The sequence below is a fragment of the Leptinotarsa decemlineata genome, unplaced genomic scaffold (genome assembly GCF_025532065.1).
Source record: "Leptinotarsa decemlineata unplaced genomic scaffold, Ldec_3_MD MMD2_P_RNA_scaffold_9, whole genome shotgun sequence".
NCBI classification, from domain to species: domain Eukaryota; kingdom Metazoa; phylum Arthropoda; class Insecta; order Coleoptera; family Chrysomelidae; genus Leptinotarsa; species Leptinotarsa decemlineata.
The window spans coordinates 16,245,450-16,267,339 of NW_027412536.1; the positions used below are offsets into that span (position 1 = coordinate 16,245,450).

General features: G+C 34.7%; 1 protein-coding gene across 1 annotated transcript; it reads right to left on the reverse strand.

Annotated features, from left to right (window-relative positions):
• On the reverse strand, window positions 1-12,695 carry LOC111505458 (uncharacterized). Its single transcript, XM_074170723.1, has 2 exons — window positions 12,516-12,695; window positions 1-2,576 (listed from the first exon to the last, which is right to left on the reverse strand). Exons 1-2 carry the CDS (start codon window positions 12,590-12,592, stop codon window positions 230-232), a joined length of 2,424 nt encoding a protein of 807 aa, XP_074026824.1. The 5' UTR covers window positions 12,593-12,695; the 3' UTR covers window positions 1-229.
• Window positions 12,696-21,890: the final 9,195 nt, after the last annotated feature.

Here is a 21,890-nt window from a genome sequence, read left to right on the forward strand (position 1 = left end):
TAAGAAAGTACAAGGGATATCGGTGTATAGAACTTCATCGAAAACATTAATTTTAATTAACTGTGAGTTGTTATTTCAAAAATTTAGTTTTGTTTTCAGATACTAATTTTTGGTTCTAATTCTCTCTATATTGAGCTGAAGTTTTGATAAAAAAATCGTTGTTTCAAACATTTATTGTATTTCAACAAGAATAAATGTCATGGAAACAAATCAATTTCAACAAATTGGCTTACTGACTAGGGTTTTCAATATTTTCTTTATTTTCTCTAGTACTTGGTACCTCATTTTGTATTACTTCGTGATCATTAGCAGTAGTTACCTCACTTTTCAATACTTGTTCTACATCACCATCGTTCATGGTATCATTAACTTGCTGATGCTGTTGGTATGTGTGTGGAGATATATTACCGGTTTGATCATATTGCCCCATTTGGCCCATGTAGGCATCAGGATGTACTTCTGTCGCGTTAATTCCTTCACTTCCTGATGCTTGAAAATTATCAGGATATATTCCATCCTGATTTGGATAAATCCCAGTATTATTTTCACCGATATTCATCACTTCATTGTACTGATAATTTTGGGGGTTATTTTCAACGTATTGGCCATCCTGGTTCACGTAAAGCTGATGTCCTCCTTCTAAGTTGTGGATTTCTCCTGTTTGATGGTACATTTGGCTTTCATCATATTGCCCATATTGCTGGTGATACGTTTCACTATTTTCTTCATAATGTTGGCCAGTATTGTTATACTGTTGATCATAATGATATCCCGCATTTGGATCATATTCTTGAAGATGACTATTCTCCTCATAGTGAAGAATGGGTTGACCATTCTCATCATACTGAAGATGACTACCGTGTTCGAATTGTTGGGTATGGGGATCGTACTGCTCATCTAGATGTTGATCTTGTTGTTGATCACTGCTATCGATCTCATGTTCAAATTCGAAAGTTCTCATAGATTGTTGTATCTCATGTGGTACTTCTTCAGAATGTATTTCATCAAAAGTTACTTGATTTGGAGAAACATTTTGTGTTTCACATTCATCTTTGTTTGTTTTTGATATTTCAGTATCTTGATACTGTTTTGAATTTTCTTCCTGTTCCTTATCTAAAGTTTCTGTTAACAGATCCAATTCTTCAGTTTTGTTTGGATGAGTAGGAATTTTCCTGTTTTCAGTACGATTATTGTCAATATTTGAATTCTGAAGATGTTCTGTTTCACTGCAATGAAGAGTTTGTTCAATGTGATTTATCGGTTGGTCATATTCGTCATATGTATTGTCAGAGTATATAATAGATTGTCCATTCACATCAGGCTGTAATTCAGAGGCTGTATTTTCGTTATTTCGATCATTATTCTGTGCAGAAAATTCATCGAGCTTCGTTGTAGAAAATTGTTTTGGTTCACTATCGGTGAAGTACTGATTGGATTCGTTGAGTTCATCGTCATAATCTGGCTGAGTGATTTGATAATCGTTATAATTATTCAATGGTCCAGTCTCTTTTTTATCATGGACTTCATTATTTTCATCAACATGCTGATAACCAACATGTTCTTCAGTTAATTGATAGCTCTTATCAAGATTTTTTTCGACCTTTGAATTTTGATACTCATTCCTGTTCAATGAAGCAACATTCTCAGATTTTTTTTCTATCAAATCATGCTCTCCTGACGGACATATATCCTGATTTCTGGATTTATTTTCGCAAATTAGATCTTTCTCAACAGAATTCAAATTGTTCAAGCCTGATTCATGTGATATATTCATAGACTTTTCAAGTTTTGAACCATTTTTCTTTTCCCGTTCAATCTGTGAAGGTTCTTGGTCCATATCATCTTCACCATCTCTGTACACTGGAGTTTCCTGAAGTTGGTCATCCTTCTGGGAATCTATAATTGAAGGTTGATTATCAGTCTCGTCTTTGTTTTCAGAGACGAGATTCTGAAGGTGATCAAATGAGTAAGAACTTTCATTTAGTTTATATTCGCCAATCGTTTCGAACATTTTCGGCTCATGAACTTTCAAATCTTTGGTATCATATGACATTTTCTCATTCCTAATTTCATTGTATACACCTTTTTCAAATTCTTTTTTAGGAGGACTGACAGTATGATAACTTAGGTTTGGTGTTGTTTCAATAATATCTTTTTTGTAGTATCTGGAAGAAATAGAGTTTGTCATATGTTCGGCTAAAGAGTTTAGATCGTCTGGAGTTTTATTGAATCTATGAAATATAGGTTCATTCAATTTTTTGTCCCGATTATTGAAATCAGATGATTTGTTCCTGTTCAAAGTTTCTTCATAATATTCTTCTCTATTATGGTTCAGTGTGAAAGGCATTTCAGCCGACTCTTCAATTCCACTTTGAAAATGTCGGTTTTTCTGTGAATAGTTTTCCTTTGAATATTTAAATAATTCCAGATCCTTCGTTTTTGAGGCCAATCTACGCATTCGCATTTCTATATCTTCCAAACTTCGAATAATTTCATCATTTCGTTCTTGTCTTTTCCGATCCTTGTCAATCAATTTTCTGCACTGGAATTGCAATTTTTTGCAATGCATCCGTTCTCTGAAAAAAAATTTATATCACAAAAAAATAACGAATGAATATTCCGTGATACACAGAAAACTCGACAATATGGACAAGGCATGAAGAAAAACAATTTTCGAACATTCAGTGATTGATTTATTTCAAACGATTTAAAGATATGTGAATTTACAGTACCACTTCAAATATCTGTTGGAAATGAAAATGTTTACAGGGATTAACACATTCAGAATTTGATATAAGAAATATAATTAAAAGGTGATACATATGGATTGAAGAAACAGTTTTAAAATGAAAGTTGCGGTTTTGACCGCATGTCACAATAAACAGTAAACGATAATTAGTCAAATAATAAATCCACTGAATGTTAAATAACTTTATTGAAATTTGTCGGCAGTGACACATGTGTTTGAGAAGTAAACGCTAGTTGCACACACACCGATTTTGGACGGCCGACTTTGTACCGGTCGTCCAAATTCCAATAGTGAACCACATGTGGGAACGGGACCTGGCACACACGCCGACCGGTGATCGTCGCCGGTAAAATACCGGTGAGCAGCCGTCCACTGCCACTGTATCGCCGGCAGTACCGGGAAGTAGTGGCGTACACTCTTGCAGACTCGCCGGTTTTTTACCGACCATTCCAGTCTCGAATGCTCGGTGAAATTGTAGTTACTACGCATTAACTTCGTTTTGGTAGTGCGTGCTAATTACGACAACAAAGCAACTGATTGTTTGACCGATAAAAATCCGGTGAGTGTGCAAATACTCGCTACCAATAAAATATCGGTCGATTTTATACTGGCCGTCCAAAATCGGTGTGTGTGCAACTAGCGTAAGTGTTTCATAGATCATAAGAACCATCAGAATTAACATAAAATCTACAGTGATTTATCTGCTTATATAAAAAAAAGTAATTCAAAAGCTAGATAGATGAAAATCTTGAAAGAACCTTGAATATAATGGAGTTTGCCCAAAATTTTATGCAATTCCTAAAATTCATAGAGAGGTCCTTGCAGCAAGACTTCTTCAACAGGAAATCCTACAGAACTATTGGCGTCATTTTGAAACTCCCGATTTCTTTGTTCAGAACTGTATACTTATAGTAGGGGAGCCCACGATGCAAAATGGGGATTTACTCAAGCGTCATAGAGACATATTAGGTTGCAAAGCTCAGATGATAAGAAGAAAAAAAATGTTATATAATATATAACTTTTCATCGGTGGGGGAAGCGGCTATAGATTTTTAAATAAGTAAAAGAATACTGTTGCATGGACATACTCGAGCGCGTCAGATATTGATAGTATCAATGTTCTACGTATTTTTAATAATGTTCGTATGTTAATCTGATCGTTTACATAATGCGGGTGGTTGTACGTAAGGGTTAAAAGTGAGAAGAAAAAAAATTTAATCGAGCGCGTCAGATTTTCTAGGGGGGTGTGAAGTGCAACAAAAAAAGCTCTCATTCAATAATCTGACGCAAACTCGCGGTCATTATTATAATGCGCAAAAAAATTCGCCATTTTGAAATACTCAAGCGCGTCAGATTAAGATATATATGGTTCATCTTTATGTTCTAGACATGATGTCTCACAATCTGACGATTATCTAGAGGGATTCGCCTAATCAGACAAAAAAAAGTATTATTTTTTAAATCATTGAACTTAAATAATCGAAAAGCTCAGGAAATAGCATGCAAATAAATAAGTGTATGTTTTTTAAAAAATTTAATTTTTTATAATCAATTGATTAATTAATCATCATCTTCATCTTCATCACGAACGAGTCTCTGTGATCAGCTGTGATGGTGTCATGGCAACAGAATTCAGAGTAGGGACGCGATGAATTTTTGTTATTTCGGCTTGCGGAAATCGTCAGATTGTATATTTTTCGTTATCCTTGACTTATATCCTTCAAAATAAAAAAAATTAGCTACGCTCGAGAATGTCGAAATGGCGTTTCTTTTACAACTTTGCTGCCCTACCCTTTCTTTACGTCACTCTCAAATTGTCAGGTTACTGGAATATACACTTTTCAGCATGTAATTAACTCACCTTACCTTAATCTGCCGCGCTCGAGAATTTCTGATGATCAATTTTTTTTACTAATCTGATCGTTTATCCTTCACTATATAGGGGGCTCATATTTGGTGGAGGTACTTAACCGGGTACAATCTGCCGTGCTTTAGTAAATCCCGAAATCCCCGCTTGGGCTCCCCTATTATAGAGGCTTGTTTAACAGCTATTGGAGATAAATTGGTTTGTTCGATTGATGACCTATTTATTTTGTGGAAATTCATATCAAATATAGGATCGAGAATATAACTTTTGTTTAAATTGGAAATTCATATCAAATATAGGATCGAGAATATAACTTTTGTTATATTTTTAGGAGTTACAAATTTTTGGGAAAGAAAGTTTTTGGCTTTCTACTACTTCATCCTGATACAAAAAAATGTGGGAAACTTCCAAAGAAAGAAAGGAAGCAATCAATTTCAAAAAAAATCACTCTATACATAGATGTGTAGATCATTCAAAGAAGTAACTTTCAGACACAAACTGGAAGAAAAAGCCCTCCTGAAACAGCTACTTTCATATAAATATTGAATTACACAAAAAAAAATATTTCCTAAACAAATACTCTTATATGAATACTGAATTGAACAAAAAACACTTTACCTGTTGGAGAGTATGGAAATAAACAAATTCAAAAACTCCCAATATCTGAATTGAATAATTCACCATTATTGAATCTGTTCTTTCCAGGTGAAAATAGTTGGTATGATTACGGTACTTTCGAAAAATTTATGATATATTCAATAAATTCTTACCAGAACTTTCCAGGTAGATTCATTCTTTAGAAATTAGGCATACGAGTAGGTAATAGGTTAGACTGGTTAGAGTATAAAATGTTTGTAATTCAGAAGTAACTTTCAGTTACAATGTATGCTTGAGAAACTTATTGTATAGCGAAACACGTGTCGGTTTTTTGTAAAACTCTTTATAGTGAAAATCATACAATAAAGTGTATCAATTAGTTTTAATATGGACTTTCATCAAGTATCGGCTAGTTTTATTCAATTATTTATGAAAAAGTAATTTTTATATGTAAACGCGTCCCTTTTATCCCCAAAGGAGGTTGAAATATTTGAAAATACCTTCTTAATGCACACTATATAACGAACCTACATAGAAAATTCTAGCCTCCGAAAATTAAGCGGTACGGAAAAACAGTGATGAAAAGGTAATTTTCAAATGTAAATGCACTCCTTTCATTTCCAGGGAGGAATATTCAAAAATAATTTCTTATTGCACATCTAAAACATAAAACAAACCTACATAGAAAATTTCAGCCTCCGAAAATATAGCGGTACGGAGTAACAGTGACGAAAAGGTAATTTTCATATGTAAACACGCCTTTGTTATGCCCAGGGGGGCCTCCCCAGTTGGAATATTCGAAATGACTTTTTTAATTCATATCTATAACACGAATACGAACCTACATACAAAATTTCAGCCTCTGAAAATATACCAGTATAAAGAAACAGTGATGAAAAGGTAACTTTATTTCATGAAAGCGTCTTTTTCTCCGCGGCTGGCGTCTCAGTTGGAATATTCGTGAATCCTTCCTTATTGCACATCTACAATATAAAACAAACAAATCTACATACAAAATTTCAGCTGAAAAAATGAAAATTGAAACTTTCTATGTTTTGTACCACTTTTATTTGTAACTAACGTTACTGCAGTTTCGTCCTATAATGACATTTTCTAACTTATACATTGAACTGTTTCAATTGTTCTTCATTATGATTTCCTACCACGTAGTAACGGCTACATTCATCGATTTATTAAAATTTCAGCTCCCGAAAATGTACCGGTACGGAGAAACACTGATGAAAAGGTGATTTTCATGTGTAAATGTGCCGCATTTTCCCCCACAGGGGTCGCTCCAGTTCGAATATTTAAACATTCTTTTTTATTGCACATCTATAACATAAAAGCGAACCTGCATACAAAACTTCAGCCTCCGAAAATATAGCGGTACGGAAAAACAATGATGAAAAGGTAATTTTCATATGTAACCGCGCTGCTTTTACCCCCACGGGGGGCGCCCCAGTTCGAATATTTGAAAGTCTTTTCTTAGTGCACATCTAAGTTCTAGGAAACACCTATATACCGAATTTTAGCTTCCTAGGCATTTATAAGTATAGATAGATAGATTACCACGGTTGGTATGAAATATGTTTTTCACGGATTGGTTGTTTTAGATTCCATTGACTTTATATTTTCAAAAGCTTACATTCATATAAATTTATGACTGTAATCAAAATCTACTCATTACTCTAGGGAAGCTTGATAAGGAATTGAATACAAAGTGAGTGAAGAAAATAGCTTTAACATCTTCGATGATCTTTTATAAACTTTCATGAAGACATAGTAGACATAATTGAAATTTGGATCCTTATATCGTGAGGAATTTCACTTGATTGTACGAAATGCGTAGTGCAATTGAATTTCCACCTATCAAAATAACGCCTAAATTTACAAATGAGCATACAGATCTTCAATTCATGAACCATTATGTTAATATTATGTACATATTTATTTTCAAATCTATTTATTTAAAATGACGACGTGACATTGTCAAACTGTCACTTGTGTGCGCTTAGTTCCTCTGTAAACGGAATACTGAAATTTCCTGGATCTCTTTATTATCTCACCAAGAGTACCGTGGGTCTAATATTTTTGACAAAATATTTTGTAGAAAAGAGGTCCAATAAATCGTACCAGAGTGTTTGTATCAATCTTGAATCAGTCAGGTGAAATGGAAACTCTTTCTCAACCGTCGGTTGAGAAATTTTGTTGTATAATAATTATGAATCCAATTGTGTCTCATTCTGGATGAATTGTTGAATAATTGTATTCATATCTTTTATGTATATTTCGTATGTAACGTTTGATATGTATGGAATAACAGTAAATTTCGAATTGTGGAACAAGACAAAACGAACAAATTTCAATATGCTTCATACCTGGACTATTAAAAAATAAGGTTATTGTTCAAACTTCGTGGGCTACGTACATTCGATTAGCGATTTTTTTTATGTTGGTACTCTTGTCTCGAACATATGTTCCCAGTTTCAAGTGGCTGGGATGTTTATTTTCTTGGTGAGAAGCTTAACTCTTTGAGGCACAGAGCGAACACTGCGAAATATACCTTAGCAGCACAGAATATATATTTCTGTAATTCATTCAGTTTCTTTCGTTATTATTGAACACTAATTTATGAAATATACCCTAGGTACGTTTACAGAATTTTTTGTTTTGTTTAAATAACTATTCTAAGGTGGTATGTCATATGTACCACCATGCAATTAGGGATATTAGGATGAACAAACATGAAAACCAGGCCTTATATATTAAGTTGATTCGAGTACAATATTATCCTTGATTATACATTATGATAATCAGAAAAACAATTCTTAGATTCAGATAAACATAATGGGATATTGCAGGTTTCGCACATCCAGTCGGTACGTATCTGTTTCTCCCTGGTGCTACAGTGTGCACATCTTCTTCTTGAGCCATATACAGGCATATGGGCATTTTCCCTATGTCTTATTTCTGGGGGAACATACGGCTTATGTTTTTTGATTTGTATAGGTTTCGAGGGCATCTGACCATTTTCTTTTTGACATATTTTTGTGTGTGATATCAAAGAAGTGATTACTTCACGTCTGAAATCTTTCATACTTAATTTGGAAGAAGCATCCAGTTGCTTATGTAGAACATATGCGTTAACAATACATACATCTAAAAAGTGAAAGAAAATCCTATGCCACCATTTCTTTGAATTTCTGTCGATTTCATAACAACTTTTCAGTTGATCCAACTCATCAACGGAATTCATGTGAGCATTGTAATCAGATAGAATGGCTGGACAGGGAACTTCTTGGATAACTCCTGTTTTTGTTTTACGATTAACTTTAGTCACTTCATTTGATTGATGATAGTTCGAAATCAGATGTACGCAACGTTTATCCTTCCATTTGACCGTATATATGCCATTGTTGCTTGTATAATGATCAAAGTCGCCCAGTTTCAATTCCTGATCTTTTCGGAAAACGGGTAACTCTCTTCTTGTTGGATTTATAGTTGCACATGCGAATATTTTTAGCTTTTTTAAATCTTCCATAAGCTCAACACTGCTGAAATAATTGTCGAAGAATAACTTGTGACCTTTGTTTTCAAGGCCTTTGCACAATGTAGTCATAACTTTCCCCCCAAGAGCTTTCTCGGACGAGTTTCCTGTTTTTCCAGTGTAGATTTCGAATTTATAACAATATCCACTTTTATCTGCCAATACTCAGACCTTGTACCCACGTAGGTATTGTTTTAGTGAGGAACGGCCTTTGAATTTTATCATAGACTCATCAATAGCTATGAATTCGGATGGTCTAAAGTACTTCAAAAAATTTGTTTGTAATGACAGGAATGGCCGAATTTTATAAAGTTTATCGAAATCAGGCGAACCACGACATGGCATCAATGCATTATCATTGATATGGAGATTTGTGAGAATCCATCCAAATCTATTCACTGTCATCAAATTGCTCACGAAACTGTCATGAAAGTCAGCAGCAGATGACCAGTAGTCCCGATAGCTAGGCAATTTTTTCAACCCCATCAGTAAATTCATGCCCAGAAAACATTTTAGTTCAATAATAGTCAGAGGTTTGAACATACGACCGTGTCTAGTCTGAGTTGCATACAAGTTCGTTTGGAAAACGATGTCATCAAGTATGTTATCAGATAAAAACAACTCAAAAAGTTGACAGGGTCTAGAAATGCCAGAAATATTCACAGGGCCACTGTCTTCTGAGAAATGGGTCGCAACAGCGACATTGTAAGTTTTATTCCATTCTGGTTTCTGTCGAACGACCGGAACATCTCTAAAATTGGAGAGTGGAAGTAGATCATCAACCTCCCAATCATTATCTATCTCAAGTTCTAATGGTGGTTCGATATTCTGAAATTCATTTACATTCTCAGAATCACTACCAATATCATCCGAATCGTTTCCTGATTCATTTCCCAAAGGAATATCAGCGTATAATTCATTGCACAATTCGGCTCTGGATAAACCCACTAATCTGAATGGCAATTCTTCATTATCATCCATTTTGGCGCTAAAAGAGAAATAACCTACATGCACGGTGGTACGAATATTGAATATTCACAAATGAGACTCTCAGTTACAGAATCTCGAGTATTTTATTTCATTTCATACAATATTCTTTACCTGAGTATATCAGTTATCGATGTATGCCATCAAAACAATAAAGAAACAAATGAATTTTGTTTACGAGAGGAAACGCCCAACAACAGCACACCCTACTGTCACAAAAACAACTAATATGATGTACAATAATTTAACTGTCAGGTGGTGTCTTATTCGGCCTTGAAATATCGAGTCTATATGTAAACAAAGATCGACACCCTGTGGTTCACAAAATAAACCGTTATGCTACTCCGAGAAAAATTCATTTATATGTGGTACATTTCATGGACCACCATGCTTAAAGGACTAGGAATATGTGGTGCATAACGTGTACCACCATGCTTCAAAGAGTTAATTGTTGAAAGTGTTTTGTTCGGCGATTTTCTACTATCGAAAATAATGGATCACAAAGTTTGCATCAAATTTCATGTGAAAAATGGAATTGAGTTGGCTCATGGCTTGCAATTTTTTCGTAAATTTCGGGACTGAAGCATGTGGCAGCAAAGTTCAAGCCAAAATTGCTGAATGAGCATAGCTAAGATTTGTTGAAAAGAGTCATAACTGTTAGAAACAATCACAAATATCCAAATTTGGATTTCAATCAAATGAATACCATCCAGGACTATAATACAAGACAAGCAAAAAACTACTAGTTGAATCATATCGCTCAAAATTTGGGGAGAAATCAATATTTCATTTAGGATTATAAGATATAATAATCTTCCAGAGAAACTAAAAATGAACCAAAAAACAAAATTCAAATCAGAATTGAAAAAGTTTCTGCTTTCTTCCTCTAATTAAAATTATGATCTCCATATTACATTATTCGTTTTTAATTACCATTATAATTTAAAAATGTATATATTTATATATGTATATGTGTGTGTATATGTAAAAATGTATGTATATATGTATATACTGTTTTGTCTCTGTCTGTTTAAAATCTGTTTTTTCGTTAATCAGCTGTCGCCCCTAAATGAACAACAACTCTCAGAAGTTGAGAAACTTGTGCGAATTAAGGACTAACGAGGTTTTACCTTGTAATGTGTGATTCCTAACGCGGTTGCAGAATCATTCCAGCTTCATCCAGATAAATTCTCTCGAGAAAAATATCTGGTCGAGGCGGAAATCGAACCCACGGCCTTCCGATCGTGAGTCGGGCGCACTACCACCGCGACCAATTCCACAAAATACATGTAAAATATACGTGTTTGTCTTTATGTATTTATGTGCTATATATTTAACTGATATGTTAATATTGAAATTATTTATTAAATCATTATTTTAAATTTTATCCCTGTTCTTGTTTCTTGGGAATAAGGAAGATTTATTTTTTTCAACCGTAGTTTGCGCTGGTCGGGCCCTATCCCCAGAAGCCCCGATACATTCGGGGGGGTGCGCTTGCATTATCAACCAACGGCCACTCCCCATACCGTGGGGCAAATAATCATTGTGTCCGAGAAACATGTGCACTGAGCAAGCGCAGTGAGCCAAGAATGACAGCCTGCTGCATCTGTCCGGCTAAGATTTCTGCCTTAGTACGGCAAGCCGGTATGATTTTCCACCAAGGATTCCAATAATCAGAACAACCATCTTGATAGAGTGGTCTGGAAAGAGTCTGCGGAGTTTGAAGAGAAAATCTCGATATTTTATCCGTTTTCTCTCCTCTTTTCGGAGCGTAGGGCAACAATGGTGTCTCGTCAATACCGTAATGGTAGTATATCGTTATGTCGATAGATGTAGGCCGAGACTGCATATGCTGGACATACTGATAGCAAGTGCATTAGGTTATCGTGAGCATCACGGCTGGTCCTGTGTCAGGAACCTTTGTACTCATCACGCGACTGCGGTAGACTAAGGTGTTGAAGACACCACCCTGGCAAGCCATGATGAACCCCTCAGTTTCCGACTTCAGCCTACTCGACCTGAGGAAAGTCAGGCGCTTTGATAAGCCAAGGTCTCTAATGTTATTGATGAAGGCCCCATGCATTGGCTTATCCTTGTGTTTCCGCAGAAGTGAGGTAATCTCTGCGGCTTTTATATGAGCTTTTCACTGAACTAAATCGAAACTGAAGTTCAAGCCCAGCAGAGCCAAGTTTGATCAAATGTCAAGGTTTTGCTCACTGTCTTCTTCGATTATCGTGACGTAATGCATCAGGTCGCACATGGTCGCACGGTGAGAGAAAGTATTATTTTGAAGTCATGCGTCGCTTGCGAGAAGCAATATGAATAAAACGTCCCTTATTGTGGAAAAACATTTCATGACTTTTGCATCACGAAATGCACCTGATCACTCGTTATTGCTTGTTCGTAATTTTTGGCCAAAAACAAGACTATAATCATGCCTCATCCACATTATTCAAGGGATTTGGTCCTCTGCGAATGTTTTCTGCCCCCAAGGTTGAAGAGGATTGAAAACAAATGTTGGTACAAGTGTATTATATCTGAGGGGGACCAATTTGGAGGGAGTAAAATAGAAATCTATTGATAAATACATATTTTTTTGTGAAAAATTTAAATTCAACTTATTTTTTGAACAGGTAGCGTATGTCCCATGCAGTGTGCTATTCAACAACTAATGCCTAGAAGCAGTGTTTTCTTCAATTACAATATGTAATGAGGTTGGTGGAAAATAATAAAAATATTGACAAAGCTCTCTTGTTATTCGTCCTTACCTTTCCTTCAACTTCTCTTGGAGTTCTAGGAGTTTTTTGTCATATAATGCCATTCCTCCTTTAGCTGGCGCTTCCATTATTTCGTCGGGTGCAGCAGATTTGTCGCTAACAAATAATTTTCATATGTCTAGTGAATGACATTAACATGCGCTGTGGACGACAGTTCGAATATTTGAATGCATGACAAACTTCGTTTGCGGTTCAAATATAGAATATGGGTCAATCGATATTCCACTTTCTTACATTACTGTGGTTGTGGCGCAGTTCAGATGCAAATATATGGCTAGTTTGTCCGTTTTTCATTCATGTTTCTGATAATGATGATGATTTTCCAGAATAAGACGATTGATCCAAATGAAATTATATTTCAAACCTAATGGACCACTTTAAAGTACATATTTGACCAATGAAACTTGTCTAAAAAGATGTAATACTAATATAATTTCAACATTCTTTAGATTTATCAGTAAAGAAAGACAAGAGAAACACTGTATCATACTTTCTTCGAATATAAAAAATTATTTAACTTGATCCACAATATTTTGAAGTTAGACATTGAAGTTAGTTCAGAATGGTGTTGAAATGTTGCTATGAATGCCTTTTATGATTAACTATCATGAAGATAGAACTGCCGCACTTTTCTCGTTTCACCAGGCAAGTGTTGTCTTCAGAATATATTAGTATGCCTAGTTACTATAGGGAAGTGTTCGTATTTTGATTCACTATTAGGTCATTAATTTTCGAAATTAAAATTAACTAATTGTGTATTGAAACGACAATAAAACGATAATTCTGTAATTTTGAAAATATTTTACTAATTATAATAACGCTTGTTCTATGAAGGAGTTGAAATAGTGCAATTCGAAGCGGATCATTTCTTAAAAGAAAAGAAACAATTTTCTAATTGTTTGATCAACTACGACAAAATTTTGCTGCATTCGAAATCAGAAAAATGTATACTCATCAGAGACGCTATACTCTTCTTTTAATTTGGAATTAATCCTACTCTTCAACCATTTCAATCTGAATGACTTGTTTCACAAGAAAACATATGCCTGCAAGACTGATTTTATATTTGTCATGAGTAAATGAAGCTATTTATCCATTCCTAAATTATTGGAGAAGTTATTTTCTGCACAATGTTAACTTTTTCAATGAATCATATGGACAGAACACTCGAAACATACTCAATATTGATACTGAAAGCTTGTTGCATTTTCATACTATATGTTATACACATTACGTGAAAAATTAATGATTTGTTGAATGAGCAAGAAAAAAATTTAAAAATAGTAGATACTGTGGTTTGATTATGGTGTATATTCGGAACCGGTGCAATATTTTACGGTCTGAGACCCTGATGCACTTGTTTCCAGCATGTCCAGCAAATGCGGTTTTAGCTTTATCCATCGACATAACGCGGCCCTAAGAGTTTATTACCACTTACGACACTTGCCGGTGTTGCCTGAAACGCTTCGGGGGATATTGAATTCATTGTCGGAAACGAAAAGTGCAGAATTTATTGGAACTATTCATTTTGCATTCTCAGGCTCAGAGAAGCTAATAAGCCTGATGTGGTCCTTCTCGACCACCAGAGCAAGACGAAATTTGTCGTGGAGGTTTTAGATCCTGGCGTCTGAAAATATAAATAAAACTGGATAAAATATCGGGATTTTTCTCTTCGAAATCCGCAGACTATTTCCAGACCGCCCTGTCAAGATGGTTGGAGTAGTTGGAATGATGTCCAACTAGCAATTTCGTATTTTCTAATAGTTGCGGAAACGTTTCGGAGGAACAAATTATAAAACTACATTTCTCCCAGAAATGTTTTCAATATGTTTATAAAACTGCTATAAATAGGAAATTGGCACCGTTTTATGAAACATTATAGTTATTATCAATATTTTGTAAGGTCTTTTACAAACACTACAAAACAGTTTTATAAACATTTTGGCAGTTACTATAAAATTTGTCTAACACTCTCAAAAAGTAGTTTTGTAAAGACTTCCCTTACTGCACTTTTGCTTCATATTTAATCGATACTTATAAAATAATCAGAAGACAGTTTTATAAGAGTTTTTTAGTAGTTCCAAGTAGGCGTTATAAAATATAATACAGCCGAAAACGATAACAATAAAATAAAAAAGTGTTAAAAAAGTTTTCTTGAAGACGCAAGAAGTAATTTTGTATTGGACACTAGGAAAATATAATTGATATGTCACCAACTGAAAACTAAGAAATAGAAAGGTTGAAGCCATTTTAAAATTTCACTTTTGCACTCATAAAACTGTTGAAGCATTGTTTGTGTTTCGAAGATTGATATTTTTACTGCAAATGAAATTTTATTGACAAATATATAGCCTCTTATTAGCAAAATTTAAGCGCACCACTCATTTATGAATGTTTTCGGTAAAATTATTAATTATACAAAAATTCACTCTGTCGACGTATTGATTTTCTAGTCACAAACTTAACTCACTTTATTCTAAATAATATAATGTTATAATATTTATCTACTTTTCAGCTGTAAATATCACTGTATGTGCGGTATTTCATATTTTCAACTCATCTAATTTCAGTATCCCGGATCGCTATTATTTAAAATGGCGTCATTCTATAAAATGAATTGGTATCAGTAGCAAATATTTCAACGTATTTTAGCTACTATGTTACCCCTAGAAAACTGTTAAGAATAATGGTATTGCGGCAGAGTCGGACTACTTTTAAAGCTGTAGGTTTCTACAAAAGTGTTTGTATGAATGAAGAATTTCTCACATACAGTTTGGATAAATATTATCTGTCGGGATGTTTTGGCTAAAAAGTTTTTTTTATCGATTATAAAGGCTAAACGACGGGTTTTAACCATTATAATACCCTTTTTCTGTTTTTCGCAAAAAAAATTGAAGCACTAGGTTAGATGGGATAGTTTAAAGTGTTTTTTTAGTATTTCCAATATACAGGGCGACTCAAAGCTTCCAGAAAGTTTTTTTTGGGGATTACCAAGTCATTTCTTCGTATATTTGAAGCACTTCGAACTGAATCTAAAACTATTATATACCCCCCAATAAATGTTCAAAATGGCCGCCATTGAGTTATTATTTATTTTTATTTATATATTCGGGATACAAACAGAAAAATCCACTATATATATATATATATATATATATATATATATATATATATATATATATACATATATATATATATACATATATATGTATATCATAGTGTCTAAAATTAGGGATGAATTGAAAATATTGAATTTGCTTATGGGGTACCTATACTCAATAAAAATCAAATATTTAGAAGTTGCTGAAGAACTAATTTCCACCACGATATCGATGGTGTCCCACTTGAATAACTAAACAAAAATATACTTACTAAACATAACTAAATGCTGCATTTTATTCTTGGTGGCAGCAAATATATATTAGCTAAAGCAATTTGATTTTATAACAGTTATATTAGTGTTTTTGAATTGTAGTTAATATACCATACTATAAAATAGTTGGGAAATTATCATTGAAGTGACAATATGGTAATGAAAATAAAATAGTATCTGAAAGCGTTCTAATAAAATAATTTCATTAAAGCTACAGGAAACAGTTATAAAATAAGCTTGAAATAGTTTTATAACTATCATAAAAATCTCGCAGAAAAGTGTTATAAAACTGCTACACAACAATTTACTTTTATAGGAAAATAGGTTTTATAAGTTAGTTGCAAAAACGTTTCTATGATAACTTCCTGACTATTTTATAATGGTTTTTAATTTTATTTCATAAACGTTTCTATGACAAATTTATAAAACACTTTTATTGCCTACAACTGTATTGTGTTCACCGATCATCTAATATAATCAATTAGCATTTTGGAAGTAATTATAAAATACTAATAAAATAGAACTGTTGCAACACCATGGAATTATAAAACAACTTTTCTGGTTGGGATGCCCACTCTACTCTCGCATCTCAAGATGCCGCACTAAGGCGAAAATCCTAGCTGGACAAATGCAGAAGGCTGTAATTCTTGGCTCACTGCGTTTGCTCAGGGCACATGATTCTCGGAGCCAATGATCACTTACCCCATGGTGTGGGGAGTGATCGTTGGTTAATAATACTAATGCGCCCCAAAAAATGTATCGAGGCTTCTGGGAATAGGGCTCGAACAACGCAACCTTGAGTTGAAAATAATAATAATGTGTGACTCTATCATAAAAAAAATGAAAAACTATGCTTTACAATGATTCAAATATTGGGCGACGTTCAATTCATTAAGTCGATAAATTAAATGTCTGTTCTTTCAACTAACCTTAAACAGACAGATAAAATAGAAGAAGGGAGTAAACAAAGGGGAACTCAGTGATTATTGAATAGACTGGTTCAAAAGATACGTCCGAATATCGTTTATTTGGGCCTATCAACCAATTTTCATTTCTATGTCAGATACCATGTTTTGTTTTGGAGCAACCGATATCTTCAAGACAGATGATATTATTATTCTCATATCTATTCAGGGAAAATTTATGGACGAAGCACTCAAAAAATATATCAAATAGGAAGGTGATTCAATTCAAATAAGTTTTTGGTGGGTTTTGTTACATAGGTTCCGTTTTTGGATGGTCTTGTTTGTGGGTCCGGTGTTATAAACTTATGCGTTAGACTTAGGTCGGGTTAGTATACAATATATTTATGGGGCTACAATATTCTCTTTATTATATGTTAGTAAATCTTAAGTTTGTTAGTTGTTAGTTTTACAAGTATAATGTGGTAACAACGCTCTTATTCTAAAGAAGAGGTTTGGTATACTTCTTCTTGTGCATCGCGATTCGTGATCGGGCACAATAGCATGAGTTGATTTTCGGCTTGGTTTTGGTCTGGCCTGCGATGATATAGGGATTGCCAGCGAAAATTCAACCATGATCTCCTGGAACTGCTTCGGAATATCCTCCAGGGCTCCTAGGAACCCTGGGGGAAAAGGAAGCATCTTCCTCGGGATTGCGCATGGCTTCCAGGGAGTTGACAGCGTGTCAGTGACAGCGGTGTTTGTGCTGTTCAGAGTTCGGATTAAGAGTTTCTGGAATCTTTCGTTAATATGTGTGAGTTTGACGATATCATATAGTTGGTTGGATGGGAAACGGTAGGAAAGGTTGTAAATGTTTCGAACAATTCCTCTTCTGGTAGTAGCAAGGCCCAACGTCATGACCAAAAGTGCAGTACTCAGGATGTGTCGGTCCATTTTGAAAAAAGCCGCATGGCAAGTGTAGTGTGAATGTTGACCGTTGGGGTTCTAAGGTCTCACTTCGTTGTTCATTTCAAACTATAATTTATTTCAAACTGTAGGAAAATAATGAAGTGGTGCAACGAGAAAGCCATTACAACAATTGACATGTAATCATTGCTCGTCGTCATTCGGAAATAGCTCCCGAAACTACTTCTATATCTGTAGTCGAAAGTTAATTCAGAAACCAATTTTATATATCTGTCATAACTGTGATAGATCAGGAAGTATTCAGCGTACATGGCGCCAGTCAGTTGCTCGTGGGTTTAAATTAGATTAGGTCCAAAGTGCTTATGGAGAGAGAACTCTTCTGTTGTTTGTGGTGTGGGAAATTCCAAATTTTGAACTGAGGTTATTATTTATTGAAACCGATATTTTTAACTATAAAACAATTGGTAACCTATTTCGGTTTAATCGAAAATCAAAATCAAAAAATTCAAATAGAACCCTGTATACAACGAAATAATTTCATACGGCGCCATTCAATTGTTTATGAGGTGAGAGATTTAGAATTTGGATGAAGGTATTGTTTTTATCAATGCCGATATTTTCAATGATGACACACTTGAGTACTTGAAAATTTATTCAGGGTTAACCGAAAATAAACCCAAGCCTGTATAATTTTTCTAATCATTTGTTCGGATACAAATTTATCTTTTTAAAGATATAACACATGGGGACATTTCCATTCAAAATGGCGGTGTAGGAATCATTATATCCAAATTCAATAGGGCTGTACAACGATGTCATCTGTGAAGATACTGTCGAACAAATCGGTGTAGGGAGAAACAAACAACGGAATTCAATTTTGAATAAACATTTGAAAATTGTAATTTTTTGCTAAGCCACTCACTTTTTTGTGATTTTTTCAATGCCATATTTTACTTCATTTATCTCGAAAATCTCAATAGAAAGTGTAAATTTTTGAACTTTGACATCGAAGTGTACCTCATTTACTACAGAAAAAATGGTGAAAATACTAATTATTTAATTAGTGACAGTGATAAAGTGTGGTTATTAATTCACAATAATGTAAGGTAGCTTTGACAATTTCACTATTTCACTGGTATACGAAAATGAACAACAAAGTATATTCGAAATTTTTTTGTAGTTAAGGGGGTATACTTTGATATCAAAGTTCAAAAAATATGAAAAATGAGTGGAATATGACATTAACAAAAATAAGGAAAAGAATAAAATTCTGTCGTTTGCTATTCCATATATCAAATTGTTTGACAATGTCTCCATTGCTGACATCATAGTGCCGCCATATTAAATTTGGAGAAAATGGATTCTAGCCGTCATTTTGAATGGAAATGGCCACATGTGTTATATCGTTCAAAAGAGACTTCCAAATTGAAGTACCTGTTGATAAAGTTCATTAGAATGAGAACAATATATACCTTTCACGAAGTACTTCCAGTTAAGTTAAAAATTTTGGAGTTAATTTTCAAACTGTCTGCCAATGGAAATTGTGGAAAAAAGGTATGACCGGTACTCCGGTACTTTCAGTAACGAAATATAATTCTCGAGAACATTATCGTCATATTGTTCATTGACCCAATTACTGTAAAATAAGTACCGTTGAGATTCAAGCTAAGAATGTATACATATTGGAAATATCCCGAATAACATGGAATTGAAATGACCTCTGCTTTGTCATATGACCCCACAGTAATAATATGGAGTTTCATTCATAGACCAGCCAACAAAGTCGGTTAAATCTTCAAGTTACCCTATAGAGAATCGATGTTGAAGTTTCAGTGATTTGAAATATTCGAAATTTTATCTATCATGTATCTGAGCGTTTTACCGACCAAGTTGGCGTCATCTGGAAATGATATATGGTCAGATCCAGTATAGTTCATCTTCAGTTCTATACGAAATGACTTTATTGTTTTTCAAAATATTCCCCATGAAGATTTATACACTTTCGCATGCGTTTGAACCAATTGTCGAAGCACCTTTAATACTCTGATTGAGGTATCTCCAAAACATGCATTCTGAATGCAGCAAACGCTTCTTCAGGTGTCGAAAAACGTTGACTTCTCAGTTTGTTTTTTACGTACGGGAAGAAAAAGAAGTCATTCGGTGCCAAGTCAGGACTATACGGCGGATGACTCATCAAATCGATGCTTTGGGTGCTCAAAAATGCAGTTGTTTGAGCCGACGTGTGAGAGCTCGTATTGTCGTGGTGAAGAGTGATCTGTCTTCGGAGGTTGGTTTTCCTGATTTCTTGGAAGACAACTGGCAAACAAATGGTTGTGTACCACTCAGAATTGACTGTTCTGCGCTGTTCTAGTGGTACGGTTGCGACATGTATAGTTTTTTCGAAAAAACAGGCGACCATTTGCTTGGAAGTGCTTCGTGCGCGAACATCTTTTGTTAGATTTGAAACACCCATACAGTCGACTGCTGTTTACTTTCGGGTTTATATATAAGCGTAAATCCACGATTCATTACCTGTCACGATGTCATAGACGTGTTTCGCAGCACCGCGATCGAATTTTTTGAGCATTTCCTTCGACCAATCGACACGAGCCTTTTTTTGAGCGATTGACAAATTGTGTGGGATCCAACGCGAACAAATTTTTTTGACACTCAAATTTTTATGCAATATTGAATGTGTGCTGGTCCCACTAATGCCTAAGGTTGTCTCAATCTCACGATATGTCACATGACGATCTTGCAATATCAATTCGCGCACAGCATCAATAGTTTTCGGAACAACAACTGATTTTGGACGACCATCACGAAATTCGTCTTGGAGTGACCACGACAATGATTGAATTCACCACACCATCGATAAACACTGGTCCTTGATGGAGCTCCATCGCCAAAAATTGAATTAAGTTCATCCATGCACTGTTGCTGAGTTAATCCACGTCGAAAGTTGTGAAAAATAATCGCACGAAAATGTTCACGATTCAATTCTATTTTTGGGCCGACATGAATCTTTTGAGTTACTGTAAACAACACAAATAGCGCGCGTATGTCGAAATATTCCGAGTACGTATAAGCTCAAAAATGTCCAACTTTACGATAGATCTGTCAGTTGCCAGGTTGCAACACTAGGGTTGCATTGTTATATTGTTAATTATTTCAGTTTATTGTACTCGATTGAGAATGTTCTTATAGGACGAAAGCTCAGATCGTACCTTCTTTAGAGTACTGTTCTTATGTATGGAGTTCCGCCCCTAAGCATATCCTGAAGCTGCTGTATTCAGCCCAAAAAAAAGCCATTCGCCTGATTGGAGATGTCCACATCACTTGCAACCTTGATAGTCTGGAACATCGAAGCAAGGTTGGATATACTACGGATACTTTCACGAGAACTGTTCAAGTGACTTGGCACATTTGATTCCACCAAGAGCGGCACATATCAGGAATACGCGACGGACTGTGGCTGCTTATCGTTTTGAGATTCAACTCAGGATATCTCGAACTTCACTGTTTGAGAACTCTTTCACATGGATTAAACTTCCTGAAAACTTTTTTCGAAATGGATTTAATTTCCAGCGATTCAAATCCACGCACGAGCACAGCTCTTAGAGCGCCTTAAGAATTTTTCTGTAGTGTTTGTGTTTTGTCCTTAAGAAAAAAAAAAACAAATACAAGTGGTGAAAAAAACATAGTTAATTTGATTTCTCATTTTTCTTGTTTGATATTGACATGTTTCCTCGCGAGTCCCTTAAAAATCGGAATCTAAGTATATCTGTGTGTAGATTAAGATCCTAATAAACCCTGAAGTTTTGAATTAAATTTTTTTTCACAAATGAATATATTTTGATGTAACTTTCGATAACGAGTGGTTACTATGACAAATGTTGAAATTCCGATAAAATATTCGTTTGATTTTAAATCGAACTCATACAGCTAATTTTCTAACACAGCAAAGATAAAAAAGTACTATTAATACCATCTTTATTTGAAAATTCACCTGAACAATCTCAGAGATACACTTTCATTCCTCACAGACTGGTCTATCATACGAAAGTCGTGTCTTCCTCAACCTACTGATGTAATATTAGGCTCCAATGAAAATATGCATATCCCGTTATTCTTGACGAGCGCTTCAGGTGTATATCTGAATGT

Coding starts and splice junctions, on each gene's coding strand:
- LOC111505458 (XM_074170723.1), bottom strand. CDS start 12,592: ATGGAAGCGCCAGCTAAAGGAGGAATGGCATTATATGACAAAAAACTC. Junction 2,577..12,515: donor CAAGAGAAGTTGAAGGAAAG/GTAAGGACGAAT, acceptor ATTTTTTTTCAG/AGAACGGATGCATTGCAAAA.